The sequence below is a fragment of the Gossypium arboreum genome, chromosome 9, assembly GCF_025698485.1.
Source record: "Gossypium arboreum isolate Shixiya-1 chromosome 9, ASM2569848v2, whole genome shotgun sequence".
NCBI classification, from domain to species: domain Eukaryota; kingdom Viridiplantae; phylum Streptophyta; class Magnoliopsida; order Malvales; family Malvaceae; genus Gossypium; species Gossypium arboreum.
Window position 1 is genome coordinate 9,592,233 of NC_069078.1, and position 20,464 is coordinate 9,612,696.

Genomic DNA, 20,464 nt, shown 5'->3' on the forward strand with positions numbered 1-20,464 from the left:
GGCTTTAACCCTTTAACAACTCCGATTTTATGTAACATCGGATGCTCTAAACTATCACATTACCTCACCGTCTTGAAACACATCACAATTCATACAACAATACATTCTTGAAAGTCGAAGTCATTGCTCAATGTAGACTAGTCTAGTTCGACGCCTTGGTTACCAATATTCTCATCTATCCGAACTCTGTCAACATGTAATAAACTTTTCAACTTTCACAAGATGGAAACCTTATCATTCAGTAGTGACTTAAACTAATATTCAACTCTTTCTATTAAATATACACTTCTCGTTCAAACTATTTACTCTTTTATTCGTACAAAATGAAATTCTATTATCAGACTTGGGAAAAATAATCCTGACATAATTGTCACATGAAATCTTTCAAATAAATAATTTACCATACCGACTAAAACTCGCGCTTTTATCACCTATGCCTTCTTGATGTCAAATCCTTACACAGAAATTAGAAAAAATCCCAATACTAAAATCACCACATTACCAAGATCAAATTAGAAGTATAGTCATATTTGACATGATTATCACGAGCTGAAGAACGTACTTCGAACATGAGTCATAATTGACAAATTATGGAACAAAGATAACAAGAAAACCGAATAAAGAAATCCAAGATAGAGAAACCCAGAATAAAGAAATCCAGAATAAAGAGATCCAGGATAAAGAAACCCAAGATACGATACTATGCCGGAGAATCGAAAACCAAATTCATAGAGAAAATACAGAATACCCTGATAATTCTTCAAAGAAAGAAAGTCCAAAAGAAAACATCATTTAATCCCACTGAAATCAAATATAACAAGATCAATATATCTTCCCATACATATATATCAGATGAAGCATCAAGTAGAAGAAACGGAATCATAATATCATATGAATTCTCTCATCAATTCTTATCGACGAAATGAAATAGAATACCCAATGAAATAGAGCAATATAAATTATAAACCATCAGGACTACCAATGCTTTCATCCAACACCAAAATTAGAAGACATTCCCATATAACAAGAATTTCTTGAAGATCAATAGCCATAGAAATATTTCGAGAACGGGTGAACACATAGAACATCTCAAAAGAGATCGCTAAATATGTCCGGTCATAATCATCACACTCGAGATAATTCACATTTGAAATATCATTTCCCCAACTAGTTCTGCCGTCACAAATTTCATATTAAATCATTCACTAAAGAATGTCGGTTCTGAATAAATTTCGATTTACACTTTTCTCGACCTTGCACTTGAGTAATTCGATTTACCAAAGAGAATTCCTTCTCTAACTGGGACGATGCATAATTCCAATAATCTTTATATCAATCCGATACTTTTCGGCTCGACTTTACTTATCAGCTCATTTTCAATCTCGAATCATACTTATAATTATTCTATCCTTTGAACTCTTTGGGTTCTCAACCGGAAACTTATTCAATACAAATCTCATGAAATTCCATTATAAGTACCACTTTGGTAAGGGGAGGGTTGTAGGACCTCGACTCGACTTTCTTATACATACACATATGACACAACTTCCATCATCATAGTAACATCATCAAAATCATGTCATTCATTCATGTTGGCTTACACCAATTTTCCTATTGTCCCATTTAGACAATATACTTATGCATACATTCTATGTTTTCTAGACGACTTTACTTATCCATTCATTTAATTAAATTAATTCATGCTCATGACATTATATAAGGCCAAACAAACATAGATATTTGCATCACAATCACAACTTTCATTTCGTGCATCATCATGTACATATCATTACAATCATACAATTCAGGTCCAACAATTTAACATAGATAAGTTCATTTCATTATAATCCTTTATCTCATAAAAATTGTATATCATTAACATTCATCAACATTCAACGTCCAATCAAGACAAGGACATTTTCATCCGTATTATGATATTATGACCTTTATTCATACCTCTACTACTTTCTATTTATTCCGTTCATCTTATCAAGTAAGCCACATACACTACATCGTATGAGCATTAAGCAAATATGGATATTTATCACAACATGAACTTTCATCTCACATATTATCACATATGTATCATAAACTTTTATTCATACTTTTCTGAACCGAGACTTATCATAATCATAACTTTACTCAAATACCTTCACATAACCGTGAACATGGTCGGCACATTTCGGTTGGAGAGTACCTGTCTAAATAAGACGGTACTCATACGCGTCGAAAGATATCACACTATCACGGATCGCTGGCATGTATAGCTAAACTTTTACACATGCTAGGTTAGTCCGAGAACCGACTAAACCTGCTCGATACCACTAAATGTAACACCCCATACCCGATCTGTTGCGGAGTCTAACACGAGGTGTTAACGGACTTAATTCATTAATTAAACATTTCATACAATTCATTTTAAAATTTCCAGACAAGCTGGCTAACTGCATCACAGTCGCTTTAAAAATCATATCTCGAGTTACGAAACTCAAAATCCAATTCTGTAAATTTTTCCTGAAACTATACTCATATATATATCTACTAATTTTTTTCTAGAATTTTTGGTTGGGCCAATTAGTACAGTTTATTAGTTAAAGTCTCCCCTGTTTCAGAGTTCAACTACTCTGACCTCTGTGTATTACGAATCAGATATCTCCCTGTACAGAGCTTCAATGACTATACCGTTTGTCTCTAATAAAACTAGACTCAATAAGGAATCTGTACATATAAAGCGTGACTTCTAATTATCTTTGTAAAATTTATGGTGAATTTCCAAAGACAGAACAGGGGATCCAGAAATCGCTCTGGCCCTGTTTCACAAAAATTTAAACATCTCATAAAATATAGCTCATATACCTGTTTCGCTTATTCCATATGAAAATAGACTCATCAAGCTTCGATTCCATAACTTATTCATTATTTAATTCCATTTATACTATTTTTAGTGATTTTTTAAACTCACGTCACTGCTGCTGTCTGAATCTATTTTATGGTAAATTTTACCTATTTCATGGTTTCCATGGATTAGCTAGCAATTTGACATACATAATACCAAATATGATCATGATTAGCCATTCCAATGGCTAATCATTACCAAGCATTTCTATTTCCATACCACTCAATAACCATATCATAAGACCATATATACAAAATGATTATAATGCTATACATGCCATACTCAAAATATACAAGCCATTATGCCAAGATGGTATACGGATAGTGTGGCGTGCCTCCGACCATTTCCGATTTCCGAGCTGGCTTGTCAACACTACAAGGAATGAAAAGGAGGAGTAAGCATAAATGCTTAGTAAGCTCACATGCAAATAGCAAGTAACATAACCATATAAGCAAACATAAAACATCATTTGCATAATCATCACCAAGACATTCATATCACCTTTTCATTTATCATCTTACCATATTGTTGTTATATCGAGTTTTCAACCCGAGGGTTAAGTACATACCTGTTCAAATTATCCATTTCACAACACTTACCAATACGTCCCTTTCATCTTGAGTATTCCTCCATTTGAGTAGAACTTTACCGTTGAACACATCGGAATATAATTCGGATACATGGATAACTTGCACATAAGTGCCACATATGTAGCCAAGCTACCATGTAACCCGCCCATAAGTGAACTCGGACTCAACTCAACGAGCTTGGGCGTTCGCATCCATAAGTGAACTCGGACTCAACTCAACGAGTTCGGATGCCTAGTTACATCTCACGAACTCGGACTCAACTCAACGAGTTGGACGCTCGCATCCATAAGTGAACTCGGACTCAACTCAACGAGTTCGGATGCCCAAATATCCCGATGACATGTCACTTGTATCCTAATCCATTCCGAGGTTCAACGGGACCTTTTTCCCAATCATGTGTCTCAACCATCTTCTACGGAATGCCGATCGATACTCGGTAGTATTTCACATTTTCCAAGTATATCACATAATTTGACATATTATCAAACAATTATCACAAGTATAATATTTCATAATAATTATCATATCATTTAAAAACATTAAAAATTTAAAATAATAACTATGTTACCAACATTTACATATGAACTTACCTCGTATGCTGAAAATGGCTATTTTACCATTTCGTCCACCACTTGGTATTTTCCCCATTTTAGCCCGAATTTCAGTTTTCCTTGCTCTATCATTTAAAATATAGTCTAATTAGGACTCACATTATTCAAATTGACCCAAAATCATATTTTGGAAAAATTACAATTTGCCCCTAAACTTTTGCATATTTACACTTTTGCCCCAAAGCTCGTAAATTAAAATTCAGCCTATTTTCTTATGTTTTATGACATGCTGATCATTTTTCCTTCTATGGCAACATCAAATTCTCACTCTAACATGTACTTATGACTATTAGGTATTTTTACCGATTAAGCCCTTTTGCTCGTTTTCACTTAAAACCGAGTAGCACAAGTTGTCTAACATAATTTAAAACTTCATATTCTATCATAAAACACCAAAATACACAAATTTCACCTATGGGTATTTTTCCAAATATAAACCCTAGGTTAAATTATTGCTAGCATAAGCTAAATCGAGCTCTGGGACTCCAAAACGTAAAAATCATTAAAAGCGAGGCTAGAACGAACTTACAATCGAGCTTGGAAGCTTGAAAAACCCTAGCCATGGTTTCTCCTTGCTATATTCGGCCATGGGGTTGAAGATGAGCAAAATTGGCTTTTAATTTTGTATTTTAATTCATTTTACCCTAAATGACCAAAATGCCCTTACTACTAAACTTTCCAAAATTCCATCCATGTCCAATTTTGTCCATAGACTTAGAAATTGGTAAAATTACTCTTTAAGGACCTCTAATTAATAATCTAATTCAATTTTATGCAAAATACTTCTAGAACACAAGTTTTGCAATTTATTCAATTTAGTCCCAAATTTCAAATTAAGCACTTTATGCATAAAATTTCTTCACGAAATTTTCACACAATCATGCAATCATATCATAGACCTTAAAATAATCATAAAATAATTATTTCTATATCGGATTTTGTGGTCACGAAACCACTATTCCGACTAGGCCCAAAATCAGGATATTACAGGCTTGATTAATAAATATACCTAAATTAAAATGATGAGGCGGCATATGAAGATAAAATAATAAAATAAAGTGATGGAATTGCAAAATGGTAATTTTGATGAAATTAAAACAACAAATTGAATTTTAAAACTTTCTATGCAATTCATCTTCAATTTCGTCCTAAACCGCCATAGGAGAGAGAGCTTTAAGCTGGTTTCTCATATTTTTGCTTCATGTGAGTTCAATTCTTGCCCGTTTCTTGTAATTTCTATATTTTTGAGATTGTTGCAATTAGGTCTAACTAAACTTTAACTTCGCTTTTATTTTATTAAAAATTTTGGAAGTTTCCATTGATAAATATTATATTTTTTTATGAATAACATGGATTTAGAGCTTTTATTTTGTTGTATAATGATTTTATAAAGTGATTTTGTTAAATACTGATTTTAGGATTAAATTGTGAAAAGGTTAAAATAATAGGGTTTGATAGTGAATTTTGGCTTTATTAGGGGCTGTATGAAGGCCTAGAATATTTGGATAGATTATTGATTGAGAAAATTAGTTAATTTGATAGATTAATTAATTAAGGGATTAAATTGCAAAAATTGAAAAAGTTTGGGATAATTACATAAATTTGAAAAATAAAAGGGTATTAATTGTAAAATGAATTGGAAATGAAATGTATGCTAATAAATGAGTAATTTTTATGTTCTAAATCAAGATCCCGTAGATACTCGTGAAAAAGGAAAAATAGCGAAATAGTCCCTGAACTTCTACAATTACTACAAATCAATCCAGGTAAGTTCGTACAGTTAAAATTTAATATTTTGTATAAATTTATGAATGATATTATGCATTTATTCTATTGCTAGAAATGAATTTTGTTGGAATTATAATATTGAATTGGATATTCGGTTTGAATTAAACGTGGGATTTGAGTACATTCATAATTTGGTGTATAATGGTATTAGAGGGAGAGATCATCATTTTACCCAAATAAATCAGGGTTCAGCATTTGTTGCAAACTTTCGTGTTTTACTTTCTGTTTGGCGTAATTGGGTGGATCAACTCTTATGAGCTTCTGTTCAACTCTTACGAACTTCTGTTTAGCTTTCGAGCTTCTGTTAACGATGTACTCTTATTCGTAAGTCGTTCTTCGAATGGAGAAATTTCAGTAATGTGATTTATTTATTAAATTTGAAAGATATGTTATTTATTTGTATTGATTTGAATACAGATGTATTTATCAATTGATGTTGTAAATGACAGGGAATTGTCATGGATGATTTTTTATATCTAAATTAATTATAGTTAGTTTGGTAAGATTTTTGTTTAACCAGTTGAACTTACTAAGCTTCGTTAAGCTTATTTGTATTGTTTAATGTCTTTGTAGATTTTCAAAAGGTTGGACGACCGAATCGGCACTCAAGTCACATTATCCAGCTTATCTCGGTAGACTTTGAAACGTTAAATACAATTTATATGGCATGTATAGGCTTTTGTACGGTCTTGTTCAAAGTTTAATTTATATAAATATTATGAATAATATTTTGTTTATATAATCAACCTACATATTGGTAAGAGATTAAGGTATAATTGTGATGTTAGTATAAGTGATATATGTATGTATGTATTTGAATTATAGTGAATTTTGGTAACTTAGTTATGTAAATTAATTAGGTAAGTTTGGATACTTGGTTGACATATTTTTAAGTTGTCATTTGAGGTGCCTAAAGGCATATTGGTTGTATGTGGTGATAATACATGTTTAAGATTTTATTTTAGCTTGTGTTGAATACTTTGTTATGACTTGTTGATGTGCAATTTGTTGAAGCTAGGTTGGTGTAATGCCTTGGATTTTAAGTCTGTTTTTATGAAATCTAACACAAATATATATCTGCTTCTGTGGTTTAGTGTTCTGGATGTGTGTATGAGGTCTTGGTTTCAAGTCCCAAATTTGGAAATTTTGTTATTTTTAATCCAAGCCTTATCCCTATTGGGTGGGATTATATAAAATTGCCTGTAAATCCATATTAGAATGAGCCTGCTGGTTCGAGTGGTAAGGAGTTAGCTTGATAAAGGTCTTGTGTTTGAATCCCGGTGCGAGCAGGGGTGATAATTTTTTATTCGGGTGACTGAGAGAGTTTGGGTTGAGCTAAAAGTCTGAGGTAGTTGGATGTGGTTAGTGGGTAGGATATTAAGGGATTAGGTTGTTAATGGATGAGGAGGGGAGTTAATCCAAATTTGTATTTTATTTTATTTTATTTTATTTCCTATTCTCTTTCTTTCAAAAAATATTCGACGTAAGTTTTTGCCTTTTCTATTTTTCTATTTTTCTTTCGTTTTCCCATTTTTGTTCTTTGCGTGCACTTCAGAATTTCTGTGTTTTACGTGCAATCAAGTAAGTGAGGGCTTTCACTTGTCGATAGGTTTCAATTTCAGTAAACTGTTTGGGTTTTTCTTTTCGTTTGAATTCTAAATGTGTGTAGTAAGGGAGGTTAATTCTCTGTAAACGTATTGTGTAGGAGAATACGATGAAAAGGTGGTTTTCGCACCAACGGTCTAATCGGTGCATGTGATCGAGTTTGGAAGTGGTAAGTGTGTACGCGTTGCTCAGTTTTGTATGGATGGATTTGCAATTTGATTGCTAAAAAAGTTTTAGGTATTCTGTTTTTAGGTGCCGGTGGTCTCGGGAGTGGTTTCACATCAAAACTGAATCAAGTATGTACTCTTAACACGAAAAATTGAGCTTCGACGAAAGCCAAAAATGGAGTATATTGATGCCACACTAGCGTATGGCAGGCCATGTGGTTGGTAGTGTACGAGACATGGCCGTGTGACCAACGAAGGCGTGGCCTTGCACAAGACACGACCGTGTGACAGTGTGAGTGTGGCCGTGTGGACCATAAGGTTAGGCCAGGTTGGCAGTGTGAGCCTACACGAGCGTGTGGGTTTTAGGCCAGGCCCTGTGGGCCACACGGGTAAGGCTAATCTAGGCGTGTGGGCTCACACGGACATGTGGGCCCAAAATTTTAAAAATTTCCCTAGGGCCACTCTAGTCGTTCCAATCGATTGTGGGCCTACCGTAGGGTCGGTAAGGGCTAATCAAACCCTATTTCATGTGATTTGATATTCTGATAAACTGATCTAAGTAGGATACTGATATGTATGTCTGACTATACTGTTTAAATATGTATCTATCTGTATTCGAGCATGTTAAGCATGTTAATTCTGATATTTCTACATCTGTATTCTGTATCTATGTTTGGGTTGGGAATTGTATATGTGGAGGAAGTGATCTGTTTGGCGACTCTTCGCCTATATTCTGGCAGCTTGTCTATATATTATCTGTTATGTGTCGCATCGACACTATATGGTCTGTAGGGATGGGTGGGTGTTCTTAACCCTATGTGTTGTGATGGGATGGACGGAGATAGTGTGTAGAGGATAGGGGTAGGATTCTGTTTATCTGTTCTGTACATCTGATTTTGATATTTATTTCTGTGATGGACTTAGGTTCGGATCTATATATGACAGTATATGAAACTCTGTATATATTGCATATCTATCTCTAATGGGTTACACACTGAGTTTACGTAAACTCACATATGTTTGTCTGTTCTATCCAGGTAATCCACAGGTATAAGCGGGTCGGTACGACAGAGGCTTAACGGTGACCACTCGATGGGAAACTGTTTTCATTTATTGTTATTTCATGGTTTTTACTTAAACTTTAGGCTTTCATGAAAGTTTTGTAATTTTTTGACTCTCCTGACTTTTTGGACTGTTTGGTTTAAATTTTTGGTTTGGTTACGTTATAATTTCTAAACTGGGACGATTTGACAAAATACCGATTACACACGAACAAATGTTATTTTTGAAAACACGAGCGTGGTTTTGATTTTAATAGTTTTTTTAAACTTCCGCTGCGAAAATGATTTGGTTAACTTTAAAGGATAATATATAATAGTTTTAGTAATAAATATATAAATGAAAACGATTTATAACTTGGATGTTTTATCGAAGTATCATCAGTTTCAAAACCTTTTTTCGTAACACTCTCAGATTTGACCATAACGTCTAGGTCGGGTTTGGGGTGTTACAATTGGTGTCAATTCAGGTGAGAAATGTGGCTTAGAAAATGACATATTTTTGTCCACACGGGTAGAGACACGGGCGTGTGTCTCAGCCATGTGTGACACACGGCCAAGTGACATAGTCGTGTGTCCCCTATATCTTCTTAAGAATGCAAGTCAGCATGCTCACACAGCTTAGCACACTGGCGTGTGACTTGGTCGTGTAACCCAAGTTAGAGAGTTACACGAGCACGGACACGGGCTTAGATACGACCGTGTGTCCATATTTCAAATGCCCACACGGCCTGAGACACGGGCATGTATTCTAACCGTATGAGTCACATGGCCTGGCTACAAGGCTATGTGACCCCTACAATGCTGAAAATTTTAAATATTTCTGAACAGTTCTCTAAGTTTCTGATTTAGTCCCGACTTGTTTCTAATATGTATTTCGGGGCTTGAGGGCTCGTTTAAGGGACAATATATATTATTTTGATTGGTTTTATTACGAATATTGATATGTAATGCAACGTTTGAAATTTCTGTCTGATTGATTCGTAAAACTCAATAATGTTTTGTAACCCTATTTCGGCGACGGATACGGATTAGGGGTGTTACATTTGGAAATTCTTCTGAGGAGTACATTTGTTTTCCAAGTAAGGAAATAAAGTCTGTATTAATTTATGAAATCTAATATCTGTCAAAAGGGTGAATAGACTAGTCAAGCTTAGAAGTGGATGAATATGTATACACCATTGTGAGAAAGTATCTGTCAAAGACAGAGATGAAATCTAAAGCCTTCAAGATGGTGAATTCAAATGGAATTATTTCAAGGTAATTTGGAATTTAAACACTAAGTTCATTTGAACTTACAGGTGCTTGTTTATATTTCAGGTTCTGTTGTAAGATTGAGCGTCTAGAGGGACCAAGCCAGAAATGCGTCAGGGTAGTAGCAAGTTGGGATATTATGCATTCAGAGGACATCATAGGTGTATGGCATATAGTACCCTACACCATAAAGATTCTATTTTAAATGAAATTTTATATTGTAACATAGTTTACTATTTAGTACTGGAATGCAATTCTTTAATATCCTATTTATATTAAAGAATAGTTCAAAAGAAATAATAAATATTTTTTAAATAAAGTTTTCGATGGTAGTCTGAATTTATTTTAAGTGTTTTGTGTTGTAACATCAATATTTGGATTTGGTAGTTTGGGTTGGGTAGAAGGTGTTACACTTTGCCACATGATCCTTGAGCTGAACATGCCTTGATTCCAGCTCTGTGGTATGCCCATCATCTTTCTTGAGGGTCTCTTTCACATCACTTATAAAGCCCTCAAGTTTGGCAACCCTGTCATCTAAAGCTAACAGCATATCCCTCGATTGGCTTGCTTTCTTAGCCCTCCTACAAGTCTCCATTGGCTCTTTCTCGTCTACGCCTTCTGACATCCCAAACGGTCTTCGGAACCTTAGCTCGAATACCAACTGTCACAAGCCTAGACCTTTAGTCTTGCAATCCGTGCGACCTTAGTCGATTTTTTAGCTTCAAATGCACCTAAGTTTTCCTAGCTCTCAAAAGATGAGAATTCTCCCAAAAATTGTCTAAGCGGTACATGTACGAATGGGGAAAAATTTATTAAATTCCATTCACTGGAGCTACCAATTTTCAAGTTTAGAAAATCAATCAACTTGCAACAACCTTTTGAATGGGATCTAGACATTTTTGGGTTAAGATATCTCACAAAATTCGAAGATCTATTTCTTAATTTTGAAACGCACTTTGAATCACTAGATTTTGAGTTTGAGAACTCATATTATGATTGTTTTAATGAAGACTGCGTGAGCAGAATTTCTAAATAGGATTATTATGGAAATTACGAGTTACGTACTTTTAATTTGAATTCAAATCATATTGGGTTCGATTTTTAGCTTAATTTTTATTTCATATGAGCCCAATATTGTATTTATTAGGTATTATTATTTTATTATTTATTTATTCCAATTTTTTATATTTTTAAATATTTTAAGTTATTTAGGAATTTTATATTTCTTAGTTAACAAGAAAGTTAATTTAAAACTATTTCTTATTTAGATTAATTAGAGTTTCAGTATTCTTTAGAGTTTCATTTGGTAGCTTATATAAAGACCTCTTTATTGTTCATTAGAGACACAATTGTATTCATTAATAAAGTTTTCAACTTGGGAGTTAGTTTCTTTGTGCAAGATTTTTTTCTTATAATTTTTAGTAGTTTTTTTTCTCAATTTTTTTCAAGGACTCATGGGAATTCATTCTCCATACTTCGATTTGCCAAGAATTATTTCTTGGAGGGTTTATTAAAGTCATTAATTGAGTTTATTGGGATTTATATCTCAAATGGTTCAATTGGACACTTATCCATCTATTCATTATATCCATCTGTTTACTCATTCCATCTCCCACTTTGTTTGTTTTTTTTCTAATTTTTGTATATTTATTTATTATTTGTTCTTAAATCTCTTATTTTAGTTATTTTTGTTTTCGTTGTTTTTCTAAATTTATTTGGTGTTTTCTTTTCAGGTCAAATTCAAATATTTCTTTTTTGAGTCGAACAACTTGAATATGATCCTCCTTTTGCCTCTTTTACTTCACTCTTTTATCATTAAGGCATCGAAAAATATAATGGAAGCAACTCGAAATGAAATAAGCAACAAAGTATTGAAAAACCACAAGAAAACAATGCATATCAAGTGTTTGAGTAAATGCTCTCAATATATTCTTAACTCAAGAATAATTGAATATAATGGGATGAATACAAATGAAGAGGGAGACTTCTATTTATAGTTGAGCTCCCCAAAATCAACGGTAGAGATTGAATTACATCGACGTTCAAGATTAAAGTTTATATACAATTGAGAGTTCTAAAGGATTTAAACTTTATACAATCTTATCCATTTAGGGTTTACCTTATTTACCTTGATAACTCTAGTTTGACTGAAGTGTTTCACTAGACTACCAAGACTTTAGATAGGTTTCTCCATTAATTCCACGAGTCAGGCTAGTTTAAGCTGGTTAAATGAGTCATATTTAATAAGCTAAGTTGACATTTATGGAGTGTTCTATGTGCAATAGTCACAGGTTTTGATCCGTAGTCCGTGACATAAACACCTTGTTGCATACTAGGTTGCACCAAAGGTGTTAAACCAGAAATATGGCAAGAAGATAGATGTGTGGAGTGCTGGTGTCATTTTATACATTCTTCTTAGCGGAGTGTCTCCATTTTGGGTTGATATGTACGTGGAAACTTATTTTGTTTTTCAGATACGTTCTTTTGGTTGTGATACCTCTTCAACTGTTGATGATAATTTTGTTGCAGAGACTGAGAAAGAAATATTTAAAGCGGTTTTAGAAGGTAATCTTGACTTGAAAAGCTTGCCATGACCATCTATATCTGAAGGTGCAAAGGACCTCATCCGAAAGATGCTAGCAAGAGATCCTAAGAAACGGATCACTGCTGCTGAAGCTCTAGGTAAAAACATTAAGCTTTCTGTAGACAAAACCCTTCAAAATAATGAAAAAAGGGAATAGTTGGATTGGCAGCATTGAACATTGGTTCATCCTTACTAAAGAACACAATTATTAGATATGTGCCACTAATGTTTACATTTTGTGAATATGAACCAGAACATCCATGGGTGAAGAAGGGTGGTGATGCATCTGACAAACCAATTGATAGTGCTGTCCTTAGTAGGTTGAAGCAGTTCAGAGTAATGAACAAGCTCACTCTATGATAAATTTACTCGACCATAAAAGCACAAATTTCTTTTTCTCTGTTTTATGTTCCCTCAAGCTGATATTTTTGTCTGTAAATATGGTTTGTGGAAGGTGATATCAGAAAGCCTATCAAAGGAAAAAGAGATCAAGTGCTTGCAACAGATGTTCAAAAACATCGGCACTGATGGAAGTGTTACAATAACACTAGGGGAACTCAGGGATGGATTAGCTCGCTTGGGATCTAAGTTAACTGAAAATGAAATAAAGCAACTTATGGACGCTGTCAGATTTTATCCAATTATATAATCCCTTCCCTCCACCATCCAAATTATGTTATTTATATATAATAGTAACCATTTCCATAATAATGAAACAAGCTGCAACTTCCGAATGCCTAAACCCCATTCTGTCAGGCTGATGTTGACAATAGTGGAACTCATTGATTACATCGAATTCATAGCTGCTACAATGCATCGACATAGGCTTGAGAGGGAAGAAAAAATAGTCGAGGCTTTTCAGTTCTTTGACAAGGATAACAGTGGGTTAGGATATTGCACTATTGCTTTTTTCAGTTTTGAACATTATATTACTTGATTGATTGACTCTGCCTATTATTCTTCTTTTCATTCAGGTTTATTACAAGAGATGAACTAAGACAAGCTATGACACGGTACGGAATGGGAGATGAGGCTACAATAGAGGATGCTGATACTGAAAAGGATTTTCGTTTGCTTCTTTTATTTAAAACAAATAGTTTGTTTGTTAGTGTTTTTTGCTTGACATGATCAGTTGGATACGATGGGAGGATCAACTACGAGTTTGTAGCCATGATGAAAAGGAGAACTCATGATGGGGATTGCAATTGGCAAATGAACAACTAAGGGCTTTCTTTAGTCGGCGATGGCTGCTCCATTTGTTGTAAACTTATTTCCATCTTCAATACTCCTCATCTATTATGATGCTGAAGCTAAACAATTCATTTCGTTTATTTGGATGGGATTAGATAACAATCATTATTACCAATATTATTATAATTGGATTGATTTCTGGTGATATTAAATGGATTTGATCGACTAAGCGAGTCACTTTCTGGGTTGATAACTTACATTTGCCAATTTGGCACCAAATATGCTTGGTTACAAGTTCAGCAAACTGCCATGGAGGCAATGCAAAGGAACATTTGTTTCCCCCCTTCAATTCAATGTTCAATCGACGCCAACATACAAAGGAACACTGCAGTAAAATCGAACTTTGATTTCCTTTAGTTTTTCCTCTCAACTTTCTCATCAACCAACTTCTGGATATGCGGGAATCACAATCGAACAAGGCTAACGCATAAGCTAAGAAATGAATCAATTTTTATAAGACCAAAATACAACATTTGTTCTTCCTTGAAAGGATAACCAAATTCAAAATTAGAGAGAGTAAAGAAATGAATCGATCATCACCGACCATCTCCCCGCTCCTTCTGAATCTGATGCCTCTGCTTTTCCGTTAGCTTCTCCAATGCAGATTCAACCGCATGACGCCCACCGATAAGCAATCGCGTCACAACTTCCGGATCCTTCTCGAAGCGAGCTTCATCGAACTCCTTCCTTGCGTTCTCTCTCAATATGTCCCTCCACAGAACGCCCCGAGAATCGGGCCACATGAAGAATCGGGTGGCTCGAAGGATGTCGCGGTAGAGACTCAGTACCTCTCGTCGAGTGCTGGTGAGGCGCTGTCGGTTCAGCGACTCTTCGTCCTCATCCTCTAGGGATTTCTCCTTCACAACGTGTCTGTCAAGAAGCTCTTCCACGGTGTCCGGACCATTGTGTAGAAAACGCTGGAGGAAGACAACATTGTTTCCACATACGATAGTTAAATTTGGACATTTTCGTAGGTATGCGATCATCCTTTTTACTTTATTTCTCTGACAAGCTTATTTTCCGTGCTGTTTGACAACCATAAATGGTGGAGTTCAACACGAAACAATTCTTGTTTCAGGCCCAAAATAATTCTAAGCTTTGATCCATATATCATTTTTTTAAGCATTAGGACTTAAACGTACCATATTTAAGGGATAATAACAAATTTAACCCTAACCCAATAACTATTATAAAACAGTTAATAGAAACCTCATAAACACTATAGAATCGAAAGGAAAGTAAAAAGAAATATCTGGGATTGGAAACGTATACTAAAGGAGCATAGTCGAGCAAAGCTGCTACAAAATTCTTTTCATTTTTGCACACCAACATTAATTATCATCCAATACCGCTTTTTTATTCCTTTTACAAACAAATTTCCACCGTAACTCAGATAACCTACCCCCCAAAATGACATCTACAAACTACACTAAAATGAAACTTCCCAAAATTAAACACACACACAATAACCTTTTACCTGTACAATTTTGCAAAAAAAATAATTGTAAACACAAACAAAATAGCAAAATTATTGAATTTTGAAAAGGAAAAAAGAATTAAGCTGACCTTGCCTTGGCTCTAAGCTGGAATCCAAAGTACCAAGGATTACATACAACTAGAAGTACTAAGTAACCAATTCAGCTTAAAGGGAAATTCTTTAAAAAAAAATTGTAACTTTTGAGGAACTAAGCAAAGAAAAGGAAAGGGATAATAATAAAAGAAAAAGAAGAAGAAAAAACAAAGAATAAATGGAATAATGAAAAAGGGGGCCACAAGCAGTAGAAGAACAAAATGAGTTAGGGTTTATAAGACATGAAATGTGTAGTAATAGGTTCTCAAACGGCATTGCGCGCAAGGATTTTATTTGTCACCTTTATTCAAATATGAAACTTTGAAAGAAAACTCATTGTACGATCAAAAAGGCAAATAAACTGTGTTCCTTATAAGGAAGAAAACAACAACAAATAGTTAATATCTTCTAATGCAACACAATAACAATTCGTAACTACTTTGTATTATACAACAACCTCTTTGGTTTAATTACATCCCTAATTCTAACCATACCATGCATTTAGATATTACCTGAATATTTCAATCAAAATCCATTTTCGAATCATCTACACACCAGCACACAAACAATCCCAACAAATTTCATCGATGAGCTCCACTCAACCATTTTAAAGAAAATCTACCCCAATCCTTACTGATGAGTGCAAACACCTAGCAGTATGAAAAGAAAACACAATATGCATTGATCTATGGACTGACTAATATGCACCACCTTAGCACCAAATAAATTACGAGGCTAACTGAAAAAATCACAAATCTTCCATTCCAAAAATGACCACATTTGATATATGCACGAATGGGGTGAAATTTATTAAATTCCATTCACCAAAGTTAACAATTTTCAAGCTTAAGAAATTAGCAAACTTGCGACGACTTTTTGAATGGGATCCTAGCATTTCTGGGTTGAGATATCTTCTAGGCGTTTGAAGATCTATATCTCAACTTTGAAACACACTTTGAATCATTCAATTTTGAGTTGGGAACTCAAATTATAACTGTTTTAGTGAAGACTGCGTAAGCAAAATTTTTGAATAAGATTATATCGGAATTTACGAGTTTTGAGCTTTTAATTCGAGTTTAAATCATATCGAGTTCGGGTTTTTAGCTTAATTTTTATTATATATGAGCCAAATATCTTTTATTATTTTATTATTTTATTATTCTGAATTTTTAATATTTATTAAGTAGTTTAAGTTCTTTAGGAGTTTTATATCAATAAGAAAGTTTAATTTAAAACTACTTGTTTAGATTAATTAGAGTTATAATATACTTAAGAGTTTTATTTAAATTTATTTAGCTAGCTTATATATAGACATTTGCATTGTACACAAATCGGACACTTGATAATTATTATATTTCTCTTTTAAGTTAATAAATTAAGACTTTTACATCCTATGTTCTATCTTTTCCATCTATCTTTTTAATTTCTTCTTTGTTACTCTAATCTTTGGTCTCATTATTCTACTTTACTCATTTTGATTATTTATTTTTAATTGTTCTCTTTTTTTTTATCTGACTGGGATTCATTTGTGTTTTAGGTTGTTTCAAAATTCAAATTTTTTTCAGAACATCTAGAGCTCTAAGTCAAATTCGCGACTTTAACAAACTTTATGATCCGCTTTTGCATTCATCTGCCTCATTCTTTATTATTTGGTATCATATTTGAGCATTATTAGGTGTTCTTTATGTTTTTATAAATTGATTTCTAGCAAATAGCCTCAAAACAATTTTTTTTACCCCGACAGTTTTTAAAAATATATATTTTTCAGTGGGTAAACGTTTTTCAAATGATCTAAAATTTTGCATACTATTTCTCGGTACTATTTTAGAGTACAAAAAAAATTTCCCACAAAAAAAGTGACCGAAAAAGTATAGAAAAAAGAAAATATGAAAAAATATAAAAAATAATAAGAAAATATTATTTGGGTTGAGTTTTGTGTCAAAAGTTTCCATATCAGATCTACATTATTTGAGGAGGCTCCAGTTTAAACTTTGTGATTTTTGGAAATCAAGAACACCTCGAATAAAGTTTGTCAAGTTGCTTCACAGATTTTTGGGTTTTCAAGTTTTAACAATTTTCATTTACTCTTAGCCTTAGGGTTTTATTTTCTTTATTTTTTTATTGTTCCTTTACGCATTCTAACACTTTATTGTTTCTTGTGTTAGTAAGTTAAAGCACGTTGCACAATATTTCCTCTATGCAACAGAATTCTTTGATATCTAGTCGTTTTTGAACTCATAATGCTATTAGATTTTCTTTGTTAGTTTGATTCTAATACATTCTGATTGATTGATGTAGAAACTTTTTAAAAGACTCACAAGATTAATTCTTATTTCATTGAGAATTTAATTTTCATTTCTGAGTGCATTAACAAGGTTTGCTTAATTTTTCTTTTCTTGAGTGTTGTGTTCTTTTCAGACTTTCATAATGATTCACAATATTATAATTAAAAAGTTGAGAAAAGATCAAGGGGTTCGAAATGCTCAAGATCAGCAACGTAACACTATTCTAGACACGATCAACAAAAATTTGGAACATCTAAGTACCAAAATTGAGCGTTGGAATTGTAATTGAGGAGATAAGATTGATCAACCTTGTCTTCGTGCAAATAATACTCGACATGTCTCTTATGCAAATGATGAGACTTTGGTTAATAATGACTGTGGGCAACATTTTTTTAGCTAAACCAAAATTCAACATTTCACAATTCCAAATGAAGTATGATCTCGAAGCATATTGCGAGTAGGAATCAAAAATTGAACTTATGTTTTGTTACTATAAATGTCGAAAAGAGGAAAAGGTCCCATTGGCGACTCGTGAATTTTCGAATTATGCGTTAAGTTGATGAATTCAACTTGGAATTAATCGTTAAAGAAACTACGAAAGAGTAATTGCAACATGGGATGAGTTGAAGCAAGTGATGTGAAAGTGTTACATTCCTTCTCATTACTATAGAGAGGTCTCAACGAGACTTCAACGCCTTATTTAAGGTAATTGATCTATTGATGAGTACTTTAAGGAGATGGAGATGCTTATGCAAAGAGCAAATATACGAGAGGATGACAAGACTACCATGGTACAATTTGTAGATGGCTCAAACGTTTCGACAGCCAATACTCTTAGTCTTCAAACTTATATTGATCTTAAAGAGATGGTACATAAGGCAATTGAGATTGGGCAACAATTTCAGCAACATCAATCACATCCATTTGGCGCATCACACAACACGTGGAACACATTATGAATGCACTCCAACTCTGGAGGTAGATCCAACCAATATTCCATTAATTAAACTCTCTCAAGTATCATGTAAAGTCCAATAAAATAGGAACTCAACTTTTCTATGTGACCACACTAAAAGACTTTTTTTTCTTGACGACACTTTCAGAAACATGTTACCCTTAACATTAAACTCAATCTCATTGCACTTCAAGTCAACATAAAACTTTTTTCTATCAAATGTCGCTTTAAACCTATCTCAGATCAACTTGACTTTCTCCTTGGTCTTATGGATCAAGTCAAGATCCCCCAATTTTCTCATGCTTAGCTTAACCCAAAACAAAGATGTTTGATACTTACAACCATATAGTGTCGGGAATGGTGTCATTTGAATGCTTGTTTGATAACTATTATTTTAGACAAACTCAATCAATTAAAAGGTGTCTCTCCCAACTGCCCTCAAAATCGATAACACAATATTGAAACATGTCCTCCAAAAATTGAATTACACAATCAGACTATCCATCAATTTAAAAATGGTAAGCAATATTGAAGTTCAACTTTGTACCCAGAACCTCATGCAACTCTTTCCAGAATCCAGATGCGCATATTACGTCTCAATTAGATATAATAAAGATAAGAACACCTTGCCTTCATACAATCTCAACAGTGTACAACTCGACCAACTTTTCCAAAGAGTAATTGTTACGAACTAGGAAGAAGTGCGTTGACTCAATGAGTTGATAAACAATTACTCAAATGACATCATGCTTCTTTAGAGTAAGTAGCAAGCCCACAACGAAATTCATAGATACTCATTCTCACTTCTACTATGGTATTGTGATAGGTTGTAACAAGCTCGAAGGAACTTGACAAAAAACCAAACACTTTGACACAAACTCTATTACCTCACATTTCATTCCAAGCCACCAATACAATTCTTTTAGCTCATGTTACATTTTATTACCACTAGAGTGCATGGCATAAGAACTATTATGCACCTTATACAAACATGTCTGAACTTCGTATTATTCAACACAAAAAGCCTCTTTCTGAAACACAATCTACCCTCGACATCCAAATCAAAACCACTCGGTTCGTTCTGTTTAATTTGCCAATCTTTAGCAATCAATTTCTCATCTCCTAATTGTTTCTTCCTAATCTGCTTGGATAAAGTCAATTTAATTCGAATTTCCACCAATAACTTACCCATTTTCAATACTTCAAACTTGACATTCATCAATTTAAAGGTAACAAAGGACTTTCGATTAAACGCATTAGCGATTGCGTTGCTTTACCAAGATGGTATTTGATAAATAATCGTAATCATTTTAATGCTCAACCCATCGTCATTACATCAATATATAACTTTCAAATACATTTCTTCCGAAACATCGATAGGAAGTACTCCCAATTAATCCTCCCCGCAAGCGTAGTCTAGACCACAATGATCCACCACTAATAAGCCTCTCCTTCAGTAAGGAGACTACACACTGAACTCTCTCAGTAGATGTACATTCCAACTAATCAAATGACTCTTTTAGTCGTCTCCAACCAATACTCTCTGCCCATTAGGTAATACTCTTTTAACCCTTCAAGTCCTTAGCATCATATTTCTGTAGTTTTTCAAATGGTGCTCTCCTAACTACAACAACGAATTGAACCTAAAGTATTGCTCCAACAACCCTCTATAACGCATCAACCATCGCACATGGAAGTGTGACTTGATTAGATTTGTAACACCCTAAGCTCGGCCCAGAAGCCAAATTGAATCAAGAGTGTCACAATGGTCACTGGAGCGACCCGCTCAATCAAACATTCATTTAAAACACAATAAAAATATATATTTAAATCCTTCAAGTAAAAACAAA

The 20,464-nt window shown here is 33.8% G+C and overlaps 1 protein-coding gene and 1 pseudogene across 1 annotated transcript; one reads left to right on the top strand and one right to left on the bottom strand.

The window, feature by feature from the left end:
* The first annotated feature begins 12,287 nt into the window (after positions 1–12,287).
* LOC108454963 (calcium-dependent protein kinase 29-like) lies at positions 12,288–13,777 on the top strand (annotated as a pseudogene).
* A 183-nt stretch (positions 13,778–13,960) lies between these two features.
* On the bottom strand, positions 13,961–14,912 carry LOC108456111 (uncharacterized). The gene has a single exon (XM_017754708.2). It carries the CDS (start codon positions 14,788–14,790, stop codon positions 14,341–14,343), a length of 450 nt encoding a protein of 149 aa, XP_017610197.1. The 5' UTR covers positions 14,791–14,912; the 3' UTR covers positions 13,961–14,340.
* Positions 14,913–20,464: the final 5,552 nt, after the last annotated feature.

Bases quoted from the DNA above. Each gene is read 5' to 3' on its own strand.
- LOC108456111 (XM_017754708.2), bottom strand. From the start codon at position 14,790: ATGATCGCATACCTACGAAAATGTCCAAATTTAACTATCGTATGTGGA.